Source organism: Electrophorus electricus, chromosome 26 (genome assembly GCF_041902795.1).
Source record: "Electrophorus electricus isolate QZ-2024a chromosome 26, ASM4190279v1, whole genome shotgun sequence".
Taxonomy (NCBI): domain Eukaryota; kingdom Metazoa; phylum Chordata; class Actinopteri; order Gymnotiformes; family Gymnotidae; genus Electrophorus; species Electrophorus electricus.
Genome location: NC_137522.1, coordinates 11,885,001 through 11,903,481, shown reverse-complemented (window position 1 = coordinate 11,903,481; position 18,481 = coordinate 11,885,001). Strand labels below are relative to the sequence as shown.

Below are 18,481 nucleotides of genomic sequence, written 5' to 3'. Positions count from 1 at the left end.
GCTTTTGGGTGCTGACATCATCACACACACACACACACACACACACACACACACACACACACACACACATGCTTGGACTGCTGTGTTGTTGAAATGCTGTGACAAGGAGTAAGAGTTGTGCACTGGGAAGCTGAGCACTGAGATGTAAGTGAGACAGAGGCGAGTCCACGACCAGGGTGCGACCGTGGGGACTTGGTGCTTGTTTTTCTGAGGCCGAGGCCTGAGGTCTGACCACAGGGACACTCTGTCATCGCACTTCCAGAGAGACACCAGCTTCTCTCAGCTGTGCTTCCTTTCGTAACAGTGGAGCTCCACAAACGCACACAAGGCAGCAAAACAAAACCGTAAAAATACGAACGCAAGGCCAATATTACACACTTGTGCAGACTGACTCTCAAAACAGTTGGGGTTTTTTTTCCGTACTGTAGATGAGAAAGGGTGAACCCCCTCCCACAAACGCAATTCTAGTGTTCATTCAGTAGTGCCACAGAAACATGTTTATAACATCGGTGTGATAAACGGCAGTGAAGTTTCGAACTCAAGTCAAACACAGGCGCACACACAGAAAGAAAACGGACTTCAAATACAGCTCGTTCGCAACACGCAGAGTGGAAAGGAAGTGGTTTTGATTCAAAGGGAAAACACACACCTGTTTTTCACTCAAATTTTAAAGGAAAACAAATAAGCACTGAAAGCCTGTCATTGGTAGATGTCTGAAGTGAAAAATCTCAGTCATCCGAAACTCCTTCTGAATCTTCAGTCAACGGACTTTTTGAACACATACTAGCTCCACACCAACACACACAGGCAGAAAATGAATAAGTCACAAGTCTTCCACTGCACATACGTTTGCATATTATCTTATTTACAGTTTCAGTGTAGTCGGACTGGAAGCAGAATGCACCTGCATTTTGTCCGCGGTCCGTCATATAAGACGGTTAGCATTTCGTTACTACACCATGTACTTGAAGTGAGCCATTTCCCATATTCGTTCCCCGTTTTACTCAGGATCACAACCACTCCAGACGCCCCAGCTAACTGCTCAAAGAAAGGCGGCTTTGTACCGTGTTAATGCTTATTACGCACCTTTGTCATGTAAGAGGGGAAAAAGTCGTAAGTGATGGAGTCCTTTTCTACACCGTGTGCTGTGAACGGTGTTCAGGAGAAGCTTACTTTGCATTCCTATCACGCAAGACATCACTGGGAGAAAATGATGGTGTCATATAGACCTCATAAATCTTACAGTTTAGATTGATGGGTCTTATGGGGAACTCCACCCACATTTAGAGAGTGAGACATATTGTATGCAATGGTTTCGGAGGGTTCCAGGCGGGAATTTATCTTAAGACTTTCTTTATGGCCTAAAGATCCAGAATTCAGCCCAGGTCCCAACTGACCCACTGTCACACGCGTACCTTAGAACTGAGTGTAAACTACAAAACAGGAACATGCCTTTGGTGGGATTATTCCTGATTGGCTGCTGCCATAAGAACTGTGTACATTTTAATGCCATGTGGGATCTGCATTAAGTCGTCTGCCTCAGTGAGAGGAGCTTTGAATTTAGCTCAAATTAACACACAGATCATTCCTGCAGGGAAAAAAATCGGAGTGGAACTAAAACACAGACCCAAAGGCTCCACAACAGCTCTCTATACAACTGACCACAACACGAGTCTTTTTACGCATGCTGTTGCTAGGCAGCGATTTTTTAAAGCTCAAAACATTCTTCCTCACAGGGGCCACACATTAATCTGTCGCCCAAGCTTTTGGGTGCTGACATCATCATCACACATTCACACACACACACACACACACACCCCAAAAAAATTAATAAAAGACTTCAGCCCTGCTGCTGATGTCAGAGCTCCTCCATGGATCCCTCATAAACGCTGAGGCCGTGAGCCAAACATTTTTAAACGTATTAGATCAGGAACAGTGCACCAGCTGCACAGCACTAATCCAAGACCGTTTAGAACTGAAACTCCGAGGCCAAAGACGGCCATCAAGCGATCTGGATCAGAAGAGCAGGGGATATCGCCTTGTCAGGCTCACTGAGATGTATAATGTTGATCTTGTCAGCCTTTCCGAGCGTGCTTTGATTAGAGGAAATGTGCACCCTTCAAAAACCCAATCAGCTTGTCAGTGCTGGGGGTGCGTATGGCGAAGACGCCAAGTCCCACATGAAAATGGAATATGATGGAGCATGTTGCTGCCAGACTACAAATCTCCATGGAAAATGTTGCACATCCTTTTTGTATTTGCGTGTTCGCGAGAACATCGAAGACGTGCGCTTAAAAAAACAGGCAGTGAGCAGGGCTTTGTTTTTCACTTATCACTGACTGAAGATCATTGGACAATGTGTCTATCAACTCTACTTCTTGTTACTGAAGCTCACGCAAAGCCGCCAGAAACCCAGACCCACACACAAAAGCAGTCGCTTTGCTCTCCGTGTGGGCCCCTCGCAGATGCCCGCAAGCAGCAATGCCGTGAAAGAAGTGACTAACTTAGCCCCTCCGTGCCACTCGATGAGCATGCCTACCCCTCTATCCGGAGTCCCACCGTCTGGATGCTCAGACTACCCCGTAATCATGGAAATCAAAGAGCTCGGGACAAACGTGGGAGCACTGCACGGGACGGCTCCGGCGAGCTCCAGATAAAGATCGCATCAAAAAAGGGCAACCCTGAGCAGAAGCCATGCCGGGACTTTGAAGCAGTCAAACTGAGCAGTAATGACTGAGTTGAGAAGACGCGAGATCCCCGTTGTTCTCGTGTCAAGTGTCAACTGCCCCTAGCACCCCAATCTTGCCAGTGTATAATCGCTCGGATAATAAAGCGATGGCAGGTCTCGGCTGTGGGCCCGCGGGCCCGGGGTGGATGGCAGGATGCACACAGAACACCCAGGGAGACTCACCATCCATTTTGACTAGGTTGTTCCCTCCCGCGTAAAAATGGAGTCAGATAGCCAGTGAAGTTTATCAACAGAGATTCATCAGGGAGAGTATCTGCGCAGAGCAGATGCAGATGTACACAACTGGCATGCTGTTATCTGTGGTATTGGAAGAACTTGGGAACCTCAGGCTGACTCAGGATAACCTTGCACTTAAGTATCTGAGCTGAGACAAGGAGCAAAGAGTTTGCAGACTAAAGCTTGCAAACCACATGACTACTGGTTTTTGCTTTTTGTTTTTGTTTTATGTTGGCAGCGGGGGGTTCCACACTATCATCATTCTTGTGCTGGGGTGGGTTGGGACATCACACATTTCAGTTATGCTCAGTTTTAAATGTGTTTATTCCATTGCCAGACCATACAGAGTGTGGAAATCTTTCAGAGTCTGAGTCAGCACCACAGTTCAGTCCTCTGTTAACTGGGTAAATCCACACCAGATAAATAAAAAGGCAAACCAAGTTCAATTCCTCAGAACAGCAGTAATATACAGGTTTGCACCATATAAAATCACACTGTATGTTTAATGTAGTTTAATGTAGTACAAATACCCATATAACAGATTTCTCATTGTTGCCATTTTCTGCTCATCAGCATTGTCACCTGGGTGTGGGGCATACAGCCACGGTAAGACTTGCTGCCCTGCACTGAAAAACGTGCGGTTTAACAGACCACACATCCTGTAACCTGTAACACACACACCACCCACTCTTGCAGGCTGAACCAATGGCTAGGGCTGCTTCGAAACCAACAAAAGGGTATCTCTCAGGCTGCACACTCAAAATGAAAAACACAGCTTTAGAAAGAGAGAGAGAGAGAAAGAGAGAGCGTTCTCGACCGGCTCCACCCTACCTGTAATTCAGCCAAGCTAACTGTCACACATTGATGCACACCTCAGCCCGATCCAACTGAATCCAAAGGTGACAGTCAGAAAGAGAGTGAACTGTGTAAGCCATCAACTGTTAGCCATGATAGCAGTTTGACAGCTGTTTTTTTTTTTTTTTTGCTATGTCCAACAATGTTGGAAGTTTCCCTTTAGCGTAGCTCATGCAGATCGACCATCAAGTTGAGTTACTCAGACATTTACATTTATGGCATTTAGCAGATGCTCTTATCCAGAGCGACTTACAAAGTGCTGTTATTCACACATAGAATACATCCTAGTACAGTACAGTAGGTCCAATATACCAATGATCTAGAATACTGTAGAAATACAGGGATCACTGCTAATGCCTAGAAGTACAAAATCCACAAGGTTACACAAGAGTCTAACAAGAGTTAGACAACATCAGTGTAATAAACAATACCCTATAATAAGTACTTATTTAGTTAGTCAATATAGTAACAGGGTCCGTGATCATTTGAAGGGAAATCTACCAAAGTAACTGATTTCCACTCCCAAGGCAGGATGAAGATATTGACAACTTGTTCTTATTCCTGTAGCCACTGCTCTTGTATAGACTTTGGAATGGTTTGCTAATTGAGTACGAGAGTCAAAGGGGTGGTAGTGCGGTACACCTGGCCTATGTCCTGTCCCTGCTGGACAAAAGGCTGAAAAATCATGCCAGAACTATTCGGAGTTCGTCGCCCTTGGGGGAGGCATTGTTGCTTTATGAATTTATGTTGCCCCTGAGCTGCAGCCTGAAAACAAATGGATGCCAAATTATTCCAAGATGAGCAAAAGACCACATCTCATTCTTGAATGACTAGGCTTGTTTTGTAGTCGAAGGTGTGTGATGGTGGGGGAAACAACAGCTGAAATTCAGACCCAGATAAACACATTTTACTGATCATTCAAGTCTTGGAATTTCAGTTAGTATGAATGTGCACTTTATTTCATTCACAGAACATTTCAGTTGATATTTTGAACTATTAGGATGATTCAATATTTGATTATACATAATGAAAGACTGTTTAAGCAAATCAGGCTACATATTTTTTTGTAACATTTATCCAGCATTAAGCAAAAGAATGTCTGCTAGATTTGGGGTTTGTTGCATCTGTTTTAGGTGCATACATAGCATTACACGTTCTACCTCGATGAGAGGTTTAACGCAGGAAGAGAAATGAACCTGTGTGTGTGCAGACTGTCGTATTTATGCAGCTGACACTGTTTAAGGCACCATGGACAAGCCTGTGGGCAGAGACATGTAGAAAAACTCCTGTGGCCTGTGCTTTGGTTTAGAGACTCAGCTCTGTGTTCTAACAGGTCTCTCTCTCTCTCTCTCTCGCTCTGTGTGTGTGTGTGTGTGTCTCTGTGTGTGTGTGTCTCTGTGTGTGTGTGTCTGTGTGTGTGTGTGTGTGTGTGTGCGTGCGTGCGTGCGTGTAATTCCCACTCCTGCATAAATAAGGAACTGGTTCTTGGCAGATCCCCACAGGCAATTCCTGTGGTTTTAAGACTTATAACAGAGAAAATGGAGAAATGTTGAAATTACACAAACCCTGCCAGGTTAAACTCCAAAACATTTCAAGCCAGGCTTATAATTTCTCAATCCACCACTTTGGATTCATCACTCCTTGCTCAGTAATGTTCTCATGGTATCATCTTAAAGGTGACTCCAACTAGTTTTGGGATTACCCAGCAAATTACGTGACTTCAATTCAATTCTCCCATGTCAACTTTCCGTCACAATGTGATGACAGCTTTGACTTGTGAAATGAGATCTTTCTCCCTTTCACTACCCCAGGGTCAGTTTAACTGAATGAAGACCAATTTAACTGCAGTCATTTTTCAGTGGTGTAAAAGGATCAAACTGGTTTCCATACCATTCGGCAGCAATACACTCAGGCCTTGGCCTGTGTTTTTTTCTTAAATAACGTTCTAATAGTCTTTATTTTCACTTTTTCTCTCTTTTAATGACAATGCAAACATACTTCTCAGCTAGCAATTATGGTTTGTACGCTCAGAGAGCAAGATCTGCATCATTTCATGTGTTAACAGCTAATAAATTGCTTGCCTCCCATGTGTCTTGCCAAACCAATTAAATCCATATGCTCTCCAAAAAGAAAAAAGAGCCCTTGCTAGTGTAATTAGTCTTGGGCTGCCAAGTTAGACGACTTCTCAGAATGATGAGTTCCATTTATGAAGCTGTCTTTATCACACTTGTGCACTTTGTCTTTAGTACGCTATAACAAAGTTTGCTCAATAGTTTTAAGTAGCGAAGCCGTCAGCATGTAAACACAGCTCACAGCAGCATCATGGCCCTTGCCGGTTTTTGGCATAGTTAACCTTCAAACAAGATGTGTAACGTTACAAAACACACACACACAAAAAAAAACAAAACAAAAAAAAACAAAACAGAAAATGGCTGACATCACTAAACTGCATGTCAATTTCCCTGTAAGGAAATCCTTTCCACCGTTAAAAGGTACACGCACAAATATGTGCAACACTTTTCATTCTTTTTCTCATTTGAGTCAGTGCATGTCCTGATTGGCTTTGAATGGACCCGCGTTTGAGCAGGAAACAGAGCCAGGCTTGCTTCCTGAGCACTCTAGAGAGGAAGGCCTGTGATAGGCGAGAGGAGTGGGTTAAAAATAGCCACACTATATAAGCCCTTCTCACAATCCCATTCCGGCTCAAACTCTCACTCGCTCAGCTTCTGGCCGGACTCTCAGTTTCCTTCTGCCCGCATGTCTTCGAAAGCAGCCTGAAGGCGACCGCACCGCTGTGCGGCCCCGCTGTGAAGAAAGAGCAGGTGTTTCCCAGGGGTTTGACCTAAGCCACAAAATATGCATTTCACTGGATAACCAGCAGACAAAGAAAACTTTCCTACATAAACTTCGAGATGCTGAATGTAGCATTTGAATTTGCTTCACATGGAAGTCTAAAACATCCCTAATATTCACCATGATGTGTAAGCGAGGAGATGTGCATTCAAAGGTGTGTGCGAGTCCAAAACACGATGGGTAAAGTGTTTTCTGCTCCGAGTATTAGCACTACGGCAATGATGAAATGTCATATATCCCATACACAAAGCCAGGGCCCGTGCTCATCCGACCTGCCTGGGAGGAGAAAGATGTGTTAGGCATTGTAAGGAAGAGGAATATGGGACATGTAATGTGTGGGATATAGGGTCAGATTTCCAAACACAGATAAAGTCTCAACGTAGACATAAAAAGGACTTTCAACAGAAAATCCCCAATGACCTCCAGTGTCCAAGATCTGTATCTGGAAAAAAACAGCCCAAAAAAGCTGAAATTTCTCAGCATTCACAATGGTCCCTTTTGCCTGCTTGACAATACATCTCTCCAACTGCGAGGTCCATAAAAGTCCACGTTTGGACATTTCGCCACACTTTACTGACAGCGAATCATAACAATGAAAACCAGCCATGCATTGTTAACCATTAACAATTAAGCGCTATTAACTATTAAAGAATGAAAACCACTTTGGGAACATAAGGGTGTTGCAGTGAGCCGCGATCGTGCACAGGCTGTGCTGGCGTAATTAGCAGCCCCAACCGAATGTCTAATTCATCAAGGCATCAGACAGGTACATGATGTACAAAGCCACTCCCGGGAGTGTCTCCCAGTCATTACACCTCATCACAGAGATCTAAATGTAATCGTGGTTTAACCTGATCATGCAAGGTTGTATAATGACGTCCAAGGGACAGATTCGGGAGATTCGGTTGCTGCTACCTGAGTCAAAAACACACTCTGAACTTACTGTTTCCTACGAGTGTGGCCGGCACCATCTAAGAAGGGGCAGAAGAAGGGTCTTTTAAATATATTAACCACATTTCTAAAATATTTCATTGTGCATTGCCTGAACATAATAACGTAGTGGTGATACCTCGTTGTTTTTATTAAGCATGATCTCAAAGAGTAGAGGGATGTTTTCCCAGCGCAGCAATCTACTTTCAGATGATTTGATGTTGCCAAATTGCCCCGATACCTGCCAGAGAAACAAAGCACCCTCGGCTGCCCGTAACTAACCCGTGCCTTTTGCAAGTCAATGGGGTTTTAAAATGCCTAATGGCGGATGCTTTGTAAAGAGCTCGATCTGAATAGATACTGATAAATTTGGCGCCTGGTGGCTGAAAAGCTTTGAAAAGAGTGATGCACCGTGTATTTAATGCGTCGGTCTAATGCTATGCAAATGAAACGTGAAAAAGTTGCTGCTTCTCCTGCAGGTGCGTACAACACAACAAAGAAATCACGTGTTACGTAAAGTTTTCTTACTTTTCGCGCTTTCTTAGTTACAGCCATATATTTTTAAAGAAGTGGCAGTAGCAACAGAACAAAAAATAGGAACAATATGTTATGCAGTCACGAAAATGATTACATTGTTAAAGAATGGTTACTACTGAAGTTCAGACATGGGCAAATAAAGACGTTTACTGCTAGATTTCTTTGCGGCAGCAAACTCAATTATTTACCTGTATGAGGAACCAGTTACGTAATTATGAACCAAACTGACACGGCTCACTACTGACCATGTCGGTATCGACGTTTTTCCCTTACAGCACTGTGTAAATAGGTATCTTTTCTTGTTTTCTTCGCCTTACACGCTCATTCACTTCACAGGGAGAGAGAGAGAGGAGGGGGGACGGTTTTGCGCCGTGCTCTACTCGTCTAACCCGTTTCTGCAGAGGGGGCGTGGAGCGCTCCAAACATTTAAAGAAGCCTGCTCGTACTCTCAGCATCCAACTCAGACGAAAGGCACTCGCCGAGGAAGAACGCTAGCTATATACTGGAGCTAAAATTAGGGACGGGTAGTGCGTATTTCCTTTGCTTCGTACAATTGGTCCAGCTTCACTGTCGTGATATTTATAAGATAGCTTCTCCTACCAATCAAACTTATACCTACGTTTAAAAGCTTACTGTTTAGCAACAGAGACCAAGTTGTAGTTCACTACAACGACAGCTCCGTCAGGGATCACCAGTGGTCCCAAATCTTACCTTTTCAAGTAGAGCAGGCTTGAAAAGTAAGACGGTTGTTTGACAGCGGAACGGCTGGAGATGGCTCTGAGCGGGACCATTCTACCATCAATTTCAACTTTTTCAGCACAGAAGGAAAAATGCTGGGAAAACGTAAGTATTTTTGGTTTATTCCTTTTAGACTGTTTCACAGAATTCGTTACTGATAACAAATAAAGCTCGTGCGTAAAGTAATTGATCCGTGTTACCAGGCTGCTTGTTTTAATTATATTCAACACTTTTATGCGTGGCATTTAAATCACAAGTGTCCTAATTTTAGCTCACTCTAAATAATTCCTTATTGTTGCAGAGGTGGAAGGATGACTTGGACAGGTCAATGCATTCTAGTTGCTTAGTTGACATATCACAGAACATGGATAGCATTGGAAGACACGACGACGAGGATCTCGACAAGTATCTGGATCTGGAGTTTATTCTCGCAAACACCGCGGCATCTGACATCTCGCTGTCTGGACTGGGCTTGGGAAGCGACTACAGAATGCAAGAATCCAGAAACATGTACAGTCCATCGGTCCCTTCAACGACGTACCCTGTTTCCGACCTGAACGCGTCGACCCCATCGTATACCACCAGCCTCATGGCGGAGCTTCTGCGGTCCGAGGTGGACACGTATTGCCAGCCTGCTCCCACCGGCAGCATTCAGGGACGATTCCTCGTCCGGTCGACATTCCCCAGCGAGGACCTTTCTGACAATATCAAAGTGGAGCCATGCATGGACAGTTACGGACCCGTTATGGGAATGGTGCCTAAGATCAAACAAGAAGGCAGCGGCGCGTGCATGAGGTCTTACGAGCAGCCGCTTCTGGCTCACTCTCCGCAAGGACCCGGCAGCATGACCCCCCCGCTGAGCCCGGCGGAGATGATTAACGCAGATTGTCAGAGTCAGATATGTCGTTCTTTGCCGTTTCCACCGAGCTATCACGCCAACGCGGGATACCCCCATGCGCGCCCACAGCATCCCCCTCCGCAGATGCAGCTGCCATACCCAAGCGCGCGTCACTTCAACATGTGCGACGATGGCATCACGATGCCAAATACTAGCCAGAGAGTACTGCTCACCCCGCCGTCATCCCCTTTGGAGCTGGACGCCAAACCCAAGAGGGGACGCCGCACCTGGCCAAGAAAACGGACAGCAACTCACACTTGCACATATACAGGATGTGGCAAGACTTATACCAAGAGTTCACACTTGAAGGCGCACCAGAGAACACACACAGGTACAGATCGTCAATATATATGTTTGTGTTGTTTTTTTGTTTTTTTTCTCTTCTTACGCAGTTGTCTTACCATAGCACATCGTGAGAAGACCTAATTACGTTTATGCTCTGCTCTTATCAGGTGAGAAACCTTACCATTGCAGCTGGGAGGGTTGCGGTTGGAAGTTTGCCCGGTCCGATGAACTGACCCGCCACTTTCGCAAGCACACCGGACACCGACCTTTCCAGTGCCACCTCTGTGAACGCGCCTTCTCCAGGTCTGACCACCTTGCGCTGCATATGAAGCGTCATATGTAGGAATGGACCTTTCACGGACTAAACGCAATGAGCAGCGAACATCAAGAGAAAGGCTGGGACCAAACAGCCTTTCCCTTATCGCATCTATTCAGTATTTTTATGATAGATTACAAGTCATAACAGGAGCAGACTGGACATCGTGCAGATCCTTTTTTCTCCAATTAGTAGCTGGTACTACTTTTTATAGACAAATATTTTTCAATGAGCTTTTACGTGCAAAATCATGTGCACATCGTTAGGCTGGACCTAGACCTCTGACGCAACTGGAACCAATCAGTAAAAACACGGATTTAATGTGTGCTTTAATTGTCACGATAGTGCCTTTTACCAATATGTAGGTTGTACATCTCACAAGTGGCATACATCAGTTTTGCATATTTTTTATGTATGCAACTGTTTCCAAAAAAAGAAAAGGAAAAAAAGAAAAGCTTTTAGACAATGTTTTTATTTTCTAAAACTGCCACACAAGCGACATAAAACTGAATGTTTTGGGGCAATTTACTTGCATATTAACATTTAAATCAGGGTTTTGTAAATGATCTATACATGTTTTTAAAGTGTATTACAGACTGTCCCATGTTCACCTTAACAAGGGCTACAAATATGTCTTGTGACTGGTTTTGGAACAAAGTCGTTTGACTTGTACATAACTTATGCAATGTAAATAGTGTATCTACTGTACATATTAAACTTAATGGAGATTATATACTTTGTGGTTTCTGTCTGTTGTATGTTGTGTGAATTTTGTGTTCTCATAGTCAGTGTTTAGAAAACCTTATGAGCAACAGTCAAATTTGCTTTGTCAGCAAACTTCATACTCACTTCTTATGTTCTTATTCTCAAATCCACAGTGCTCAGATAAATACAGTTAAGATTAATGGGAAAACACAATGTTTCCCAGCTGCAAAGGAGGCACAGCCCCAACAAAGCTGGGGCTATAAATTCAAACTTTGCATTTACATAACTAGCAACTGAATGTAGTCGTGTCCAGGCAGAAGGGCACCTCAGTGGGGGTGGGGCGTCGGCAGCATGTGTGGAAAGAACATCTAAGCTTCAAAGCTGTTCAGTTCAAGAGGTTTAAAATGCAATAATTCATATTTAAAATGAACACGGGTGGATCACTTACTCTATTCGTTAAAAATAGGAGATTTGAAACAAACTTCTTCAGTCTGGTCCATAAAGAGATGAAATGGGGGGGGGCTTAAACTCTCACAAAACCTGACAAAATATCACTGAGAAAAAAAGTGTCCAGTCTTCTAAGGCATGAAAACAGAAGAAAGAAAACAGCTTTAAATCTTTCTTGTCTCAAAATAAGGGATATCCAGCCAAGTATATCTGAGTGACAGGAGTCAGGGTCTTATACAATACAGGTCTCAGCATCACGCTTGTGTGTATTATATGTCTAACAGTTCTTTTGCTTTTTTCTCATGAACCTTGTTTGAAACACTAACTTCGCATCCTTCTGCTCACTGGATGACACTGTGAACTCTGTTATGTGACTGGGTTTTGCAAAGCTATGTAGAAACACTACACCTTTCACCATTATGAGATACCCACAGATATCATATCAAGATCTGAGCGCTATTTTGAGGGAAAAGAGGAAATGCAACTTATGTCGGTAGCTGGCATATTCACTGAGGCAAAAGAAAAACATTTTCATATCACTTTCAGTTTGCTTTCAGATCGCTTTTCTGCTCTGCACTCTAACTGTTAAGTCAGCCATACCACCCTTCTTTGTGTTAGGTGTATTGTACTTCAGTGCTCATATTCCAGCAAACAACTTCAAGTAACTGCTACATCGATAGCTACCCACCACAATGACATCCACTTGATAAAATGCTTTTCAGCTCATTGTTGAAACTATTATGACATTACACCCATCAATCACGTTTGGCTCTGAGCTGGTGTATATATTTTATACCCAGAGATATCTGGAACCATCCAAGGGTCATGAGCTTCTCTGAATGTATATTTCTGATTGGAGGCCATTGCTAGTAAAAGTGAGGACAGAGAAAAGAACATGGTATATTTTATGTTGAAGTGCACACCAGACAATATTTCATCACAAGTCTCTAAAGGAGACATAAACATGGGTGAAATATTCATTTAGTCACACAACTCAGGAGAGAGAGCCAAAGCAGACTTGACCAGTAATGGCAGGTACGAAGGTTTTTTTTTATTTGGTCGGCGTTGTTCTAAGTACACCATAACTCTTCCTCTAAAAGGTGAGTATAAGAAATATGGGCTTTGAGGCTGAATGTGAAGAGGTCAACTGCTAAAGAGAAACACATTGTGCTGAAGGAGAAGAGACCGGAAGCTTTAAGGGTGCAGAGTCCTAATATCTACCTAAAATCCATTAAACGCCTCATATATTATGTTGTCTGAAGATAATATGAAAGCACACATGATTCCATTTGAAAGAAGTCGCTATGTTGTCTAAAATGCATATCAACATCTGTGGTAATGTCCAAAATAAATGTAAAACTTTCAGCACTGGATCACCATTTAGTCCTAAAAGGTTCGGTCTATGGCCAGAGTTACTGGCCAAGAAATGCAATGAGAACCATGCTGCAGTGGTAATTACTAATCAGAAATTCTGAGAATCATTTAAACGAATTGCACACATTGGTGTACACAAGTAGACAGGCTCCAATTGAGAGGCTCATCTCTTCTGTTCTTCCATTGGGCAAAATGTTGGAATGTTGGAATGCCACAGCACACGTTTGCCACCTGCTGGAATTGCAGCAGAATCTTCCTAACGAGAGGACCTTGTAACTCATTTCCCCCACAGTGCTAGTGGGTAAGCGCAAGTGAGAGGTCTTCACAGTGACCCTTAGGCACTGTAGAGCAGCACACTGAAAAGCTGAAGCCATCAACCAGTATGAATTTGAGCCAAAAGCAGTTCAACTTGTAGTAAATCAAACTCTCGAGAAGAGGACGTGATGACGCCACGTGTTGTCCTTTCTGCACATCGTTGCCACACATACCAGAACAGAGACTGCAAGTCGATAGTTCCCCTGGCTGATAGAGAACCACATGTGTGTGACAGCATAATGGAGGGTGTCCATCTGGCTTTCGTTAGCCAGTATACCTCTCCTGACAGTCCAGTTGGACAGCACAAGCATTTCTGTCTGTACCACAACATCCCCTGGGCGGCATTACTCTGTGGAGAGCCCTCACTCCCAGGCGCAGCTGATTAAATATACTAAACTCAACCATGTCTGGAACACCTCAAGAGCAGACTGATCTGAGATTAGGCCAGCGCATGGCACACTGGTTTAAATCAATACCCCATTAGCTGTGTTAAGGGCAGGTCTTAAAAACACAATTTCCATAGGCCAGCTGACTGCATGTTTGTCTGTCTATCTAGACTGTATTCATGTTCTTCACTAGTGTGAGCATTCAAAAAGGATTGTATTACCAGTATGATATATATAATGGCCCGATATCCAGATCTCTCTACGGACCACAACGCACACATGTGCAAAATGCACAACATCCATGCTTCCCCAAAATAACATATCGTATGACTCAGAACACACCTGGATACCCTTTATTTCGCATGAAATATCTCCTTATCCTCAAGAACTTCCTGCATGTGAACTCTCTCTTTCCTGTGCACATCAAATGCACACTATAAAGTCAGCAGAACTAGATTAATCATACAAATTAATTTACCACCAGTGATTTTACAGAGCAGCTGAACTGGGGTTGAAGGGCCAGTCTTCCAGAAGGAGGGAAGCTAAAGGTCTCCATTCATTCTATTTGGTGAGAAATCACAATTTCTGCAGAGCAGACTTCAGCCTTAAACAGCCCAGCCCCCCAAAAGAAAATCACTAAGTAAAGCAAACTCTTGCATTATTTATTCTCCATTATGAGGTCAGAGGGGATAAGGTAAATAAGTGGTAAAGAATCATAAACATCAGACCTGCAATCTGAAAGGTATGCATCTCCCCATCGGCTCGCCCCATTTCATTCATTTCAATTTCCCCAGCACCACCAACCACCCGTGTCAAGTCAGTAAAATCCTAGCTTGGAATTTCCTGTTAGTTCACACTGCTAAAGTCGGGAACATCGGCACACGTTTACCTCGGTTTTCGTGCTGCAGCTGGTCATGGTTTTCATGAGCTATTGAAAGTCAAAACTCTCTCAAGCAAAAGTTCCATTTACTTTCCATGATTGCAGTAAAGGCAAAAATAAAGTCACAAATTCACACAGCAAAAGCAAAAACATACCAAGATGTCTTCTGGACATTCTAGAATGGTACATTTCTATCACATAAAATAAAAGCATGGCTTCCCAGACAGGATATCTCTAATGTACATAAAATAACAACAACATGGGGCGCAGTGATGTATCTGAAATGGTGCATTTTAATTCTGTGAAACAAGGAATCAGACTGAGCATAGACAAGTCTTAAAGAAATCCAAGCTTTTTAGACGCTACCAGTTTCAAATCTTTAAAGTTTTTCCAAGTTACACATTGAGTTATTTATGTTGTACCAGACAAATAACAGATGTAATATACATTTATGCACTTTAAAAAAAAAAATGCAATTCAATATGATGATTAATAATTTGGTTTGTTTGTTATGTACAAGTGAGAGAGTCTAAGGCAGGCTGAAAGCGATGCGCTCTGCTTGCGACCTGGGGGGGCATTTACCTTAACACAAAACAGGCATTTAAAAATACTCACATGCTCATGAGAAAAAATAAAAACAACCTCAAAACTTAAGAGTCGAAATGAACTAGTAAATATTTAAACACAAATAAAAATATACAAGCTATTGCACAATGGAGGTATCCATAACACGAATACAGCATGAGGGGTCATCCAGCGAAACAGTGTGAGACGACAAGAACACAAGGCTGTGTGTTCTTCAGCTCTAAAACAACTTTCTGCTACATGTAGCCACAACAGATGGAAAAGGAAAGCATGACCAGTGTGAACAGAACCTCTACGCACACAAAGCTTTAGTTATGGACATCTGCAGTGCTTTCCAAGGAGGGTCACATGTGACAGTGCTGTCATCCAGAAACACGCCTGGTCTGACCCTGCACGTCTCTGGTGCCACAAACGGTTAGAAAAATTAAACACTGTTTAAAGCTACGCTGAAGGAGCATCACGCAATTAATGTTCGATGGACAGAAGGGGAGAAAAAACAAACAAACAAACAAACAAACAAACAAACATTTGAAGATTGGCAAAGGAGAAAGGCAAGTATAAACAAAAACCAGAAAGATGCAAAGCAAGTTAGGTTAATAGCCTGCCATGAAATGAATACAAGCTATGTCACAGTTTTTAATAATTGGTAACTAGACAGGATAATCTTTGCGCTAACTTTTGCGCACAATGAATATCAGTTGTGGCACACTACTTGAATCCCACTTTGAATCTTGCTAATTTACTGGTCAGTCACACACACACACACACACACACACACACACACACACACACACACACACACACACACACACACACACACACACACACACACAAGGGTGATAAATTCACGTTCTTAGCTTAAGTACATAAGCAACATGTGTTCACGACACTTGGAGAGAAAGATGACCAAGGTTAAAAAAAAAGACTTGAAATACATGAGCAAGTTATTACTCAATAATCTCACAGACCACAGGTTCAAACATGCCAGGAGGTACCTCTAGCATAAGGTTCAAGTAAAATACAGTAATAAGCTGTTTCAGTACAATAACCCAGGGGGAGGCAATTAATACTTAAAGGTTATTAGTGGAAGTAACTGGAAAGTTAGTAAACAAATATTTGTTAATGTTTTATCATCTTGTGAAGATTGTGCTTGTACGTCCATGGATTTAACTGGTTATGCTTCCATTTCATGAACCTAAAAATGCTTGGTGCTTACATAATGCAACAGCAATTAAATGAAAACAAAAACCACTCAAGTGAACAAATCTCCCTTGTCTATTTTGTTGTCAGTCACACCAGCACCACAAAATGTCCCTGACTTCTAACTCAAAAGAACCACTCCTCCTTCAACCTTCGCCTACAAGTGGAAAGAGAACAGTATCCTGTCCAGCGTACACTGCCCTTGGAGCCTTCAGAGGCCAAACGGGATTTGGGAGGGAGATGGCCGCACAAATTGTGTTTCAGTGGCCATCACACAGCTCTACCAGAGAGTGCTTCCTGTGCAGCTCGTTAGCAATCATCTCCAAATCTTTTCCATATTTGCCATGTACCATGACTGTGATGGGTACCGTGCATTTCCACTTACTAGTAAGGACCAGTGAAGGGGAGATAGCAAAGATACTAAGGACATCAATCATCTTTTTTTTTATGTTCTTTAGCGTCTTTCTTCTAGTAGGAGGGTTAAGGAGACTATGGAACCAACTTGCCCATTACCTATGGCTGTTAACTTCACTAGTTTGAGCCACACACGCATGCACGCACACGCACACACACACACACATATATATATATATTAAATAAACTATTTCTGTCTGTCAGAGTAGTGCAGGTTAATGCAGTGCATGTAGAATGAACTAGCCCATTCACAAAACAAGGGTTGCCCCATCTTGACAAACATCACATTAAAAATAACGGGACCCATTTATATGGCAAGAACGTAACTTCCCCCGAGTTTCGACCCCACACCCCATCCCCCCTCACTCGCGCGTGCTCCCACACACACACACACACACACACACACACACACACACACACACACACACACACACACACACACACACACACACACACACACACACAGCGCCCTCTGTCAGCAGACAAGGAGGTGTGAGGGGGATGTGCGTGAGGGAAGGTGCGGTCAGGTGTTGGACATCTCTGCCTTGCTGAGGGCAATGGCCAGCTCCAAGTCCTCCTGCTCCTGCTGACGGAGCCTCTTCAGCCGCTCTCGCTCCACCCTCTCGCTCTCACGCTTCGCCCACTCCATCTGCTGTGCCTCATTCCCAAACTGGCAGAGAAAGAGAGCAAACGGCCGCATGGCGTCAGTACACGCACGGCTCGGACGTCCACTGGTTACCAAGGACACAATGTTTGGTCCTAGCACACCTACGCTAGCCAAAACCACTCGCATGTACACAGGACTATCAATACATGTTGACAAGAAAGACAAAGACTTACAAAATCAATGCATCTTAAAAAGTGCATGCTTGCGCACACGCACATACATATGCAAGACCTGCATGCACATAAGCACAAGTTAGAATAAGAAGAAGTGAATAAATTATTTATGTCTGTCATGGGCATTTAAAGGAGTAGTCTATGCCAAATCCATGATTAGTGAACTATAATTTTAAAAATTTAATTTGGAAAAATTCCCAAGAAGTCAGCATTCAATTAGCAGATACATGCTAGGCTGACCATGGAATAAGCAATGGGAATGCTGTCCCAGGATGGACACAATAATGGAAAAAAAGTAGGGAGATCAAAAAATGGTTTCTGCAGGTCAGTTGTTAATTTTGGTTAAACCTCCCCGTCATCAGCTGGGATTCGCTTTGTAGGAATCATGAATGTGAAAATGTATAAACCATTCCTTTAAAAACTTTATTTTAAAAAAAGGTGTGTGAAAATCCTGACATGCACACTGCAAAAAGCATGCACATTTCTATAGGAAACCGTTATGTTGTACTGCTCAGTGTACTGCTCACTGGACAAGTAGCCTTGATTACACAATGTCTTTTTTGTGTTGCAAATTCACTACTGAGCCAGGACAGGAGTTCTGCTTACTCTCCGCTTTAGGCCATAATCAAAACAAAATCAACTACTACAACATTTTCAACTAGTCATACCCTAAACCTTCTAAACCCCGTAAAATAAAACTGGATTGCAAACATCTGTAAAGAAGCCCCCGCCCCAAAAAAAGATACAGCATATTGGCGCACAGCGTTCACTTTAGTGCATTTCAAAAAGATCACCAACCCGCATTACATAATAACACTCATGGACAAGTAACACTAGGTTGATAATCTAAGAGACCAAAAGGGGGAAAAAAAAAAAAAAAAAAAAAAAGACAAGACAAAATCGATTTACTTCAAGGACAGAAACTGTAGTGAACAAAAAGAACACATTCGAGATGGCC

General features: G+C 43.0%; 2 protein-coding genes and 1 long non-coding RNA gene across 9 annotated transcripts in view; 1 reads left to right on the top strand and 2 right to left on the bottom strand.

The window, feature by feature from the left end:
• Window positions 1-4,595: 4,595 nt before the first annotated feature.
• Window positions 4,596-8,506, bottom strand: LOC113574482 (uncharacterized). 3 transcript variants are annotated; one of them, XR_014120115.1, is made up of 4 exons: window positions 7,743-8,506; window positions 7,617-7,644; window positions 6,794-6,949; window positions 4,606-6,625 (listed from the first exon to the last, which is right to left on the bottom strand). It is a non-coding gene; the product is annotated as an uncharacterized LOC113574482 (long non-coding RNA). The 3 variants fall into 3 exon arrangements; XR_014120114.1 differs by having other exon boundaries at window positions 4,596-6,625; window positions 6,794-7,644; XR_003410327.3 differs by lacking the exon at window positions 7,617-7,644 and having other exon boundaries at window positions 4,608-6,625; window positions 8,329-8,506.
• A 132-nt stretch (window positions 8,507-8,638) lies between these two features.
• klf2a (Kruppel like factor 2a) lies at window positions 8,639-11,112 on the top strand. Its single transcript, XM_027005429.3, has 3 exons — window positions 8,639-8,983; window positions 9,180-10,107; window positions 10,229-11,112. The coding sequence occupies exons 1-3, from the start codon at window positions 8,912-8,914 to the stop codon at window positions 10,402-10,404; spliced, it is 1,176 nt and encodes a 391-aa protein (XP_026861230.3). The 5' UTR covers window positions 8,639-8,911; the 3' UTR covers window positions 10,405-11,112.
• Window positions 11,113-14,757: 3,645 nt separating this feature from the next.
• Window positions 14,758-18,481, bottom strand: part of eps15l1a (epidermal growth factor receptor pathway substrate 15-like 1a) — a 21,160-nt gene continuing 17,436 nt past the window's right edge. For 3 of the 5 annotated variants that reach the window (XM_035523327.2, XM_035523328.2, XM_081708329.1), the window contains one exon: window positions 14,758-17,353. In XM_035523327.2, the coding sequence (XP_035379220.1) occupies window positions 17,207-17,353 (147 nt within the window). In that variant the 3' untranslated portion in view covers window positions 14,758-17,206. The remainder of the gene's footprint in view (window positions 17,354-18,481) is intronic. The other 2 variants (XM_035523329.2, XM_035523330.2) reach the window with 1 other exon arrangement.

Coding starts and splice junctions, on each gene's coding strand:
- klf2a (XM_027005429.3), top strand. CDS start 8,912: ATGGCTCTGAGCGGGACCATTCTACCATCAATTTCAACTTTTTCAGCA. Junction 8,984..9,179: donor AGGAAAAATGCTGGGAAAAC/GTAAGTATTTTT, acceptor TTATTGTTGCAG/AGGTGGAAGGATGACTTGGA. Junction 10,108..10,228: donor GCACCAGAGAACACACACAG/GTACAGATCGTC, acceptor TGCTCTTATCAG/GTGAGAAACCTTACCATTGC.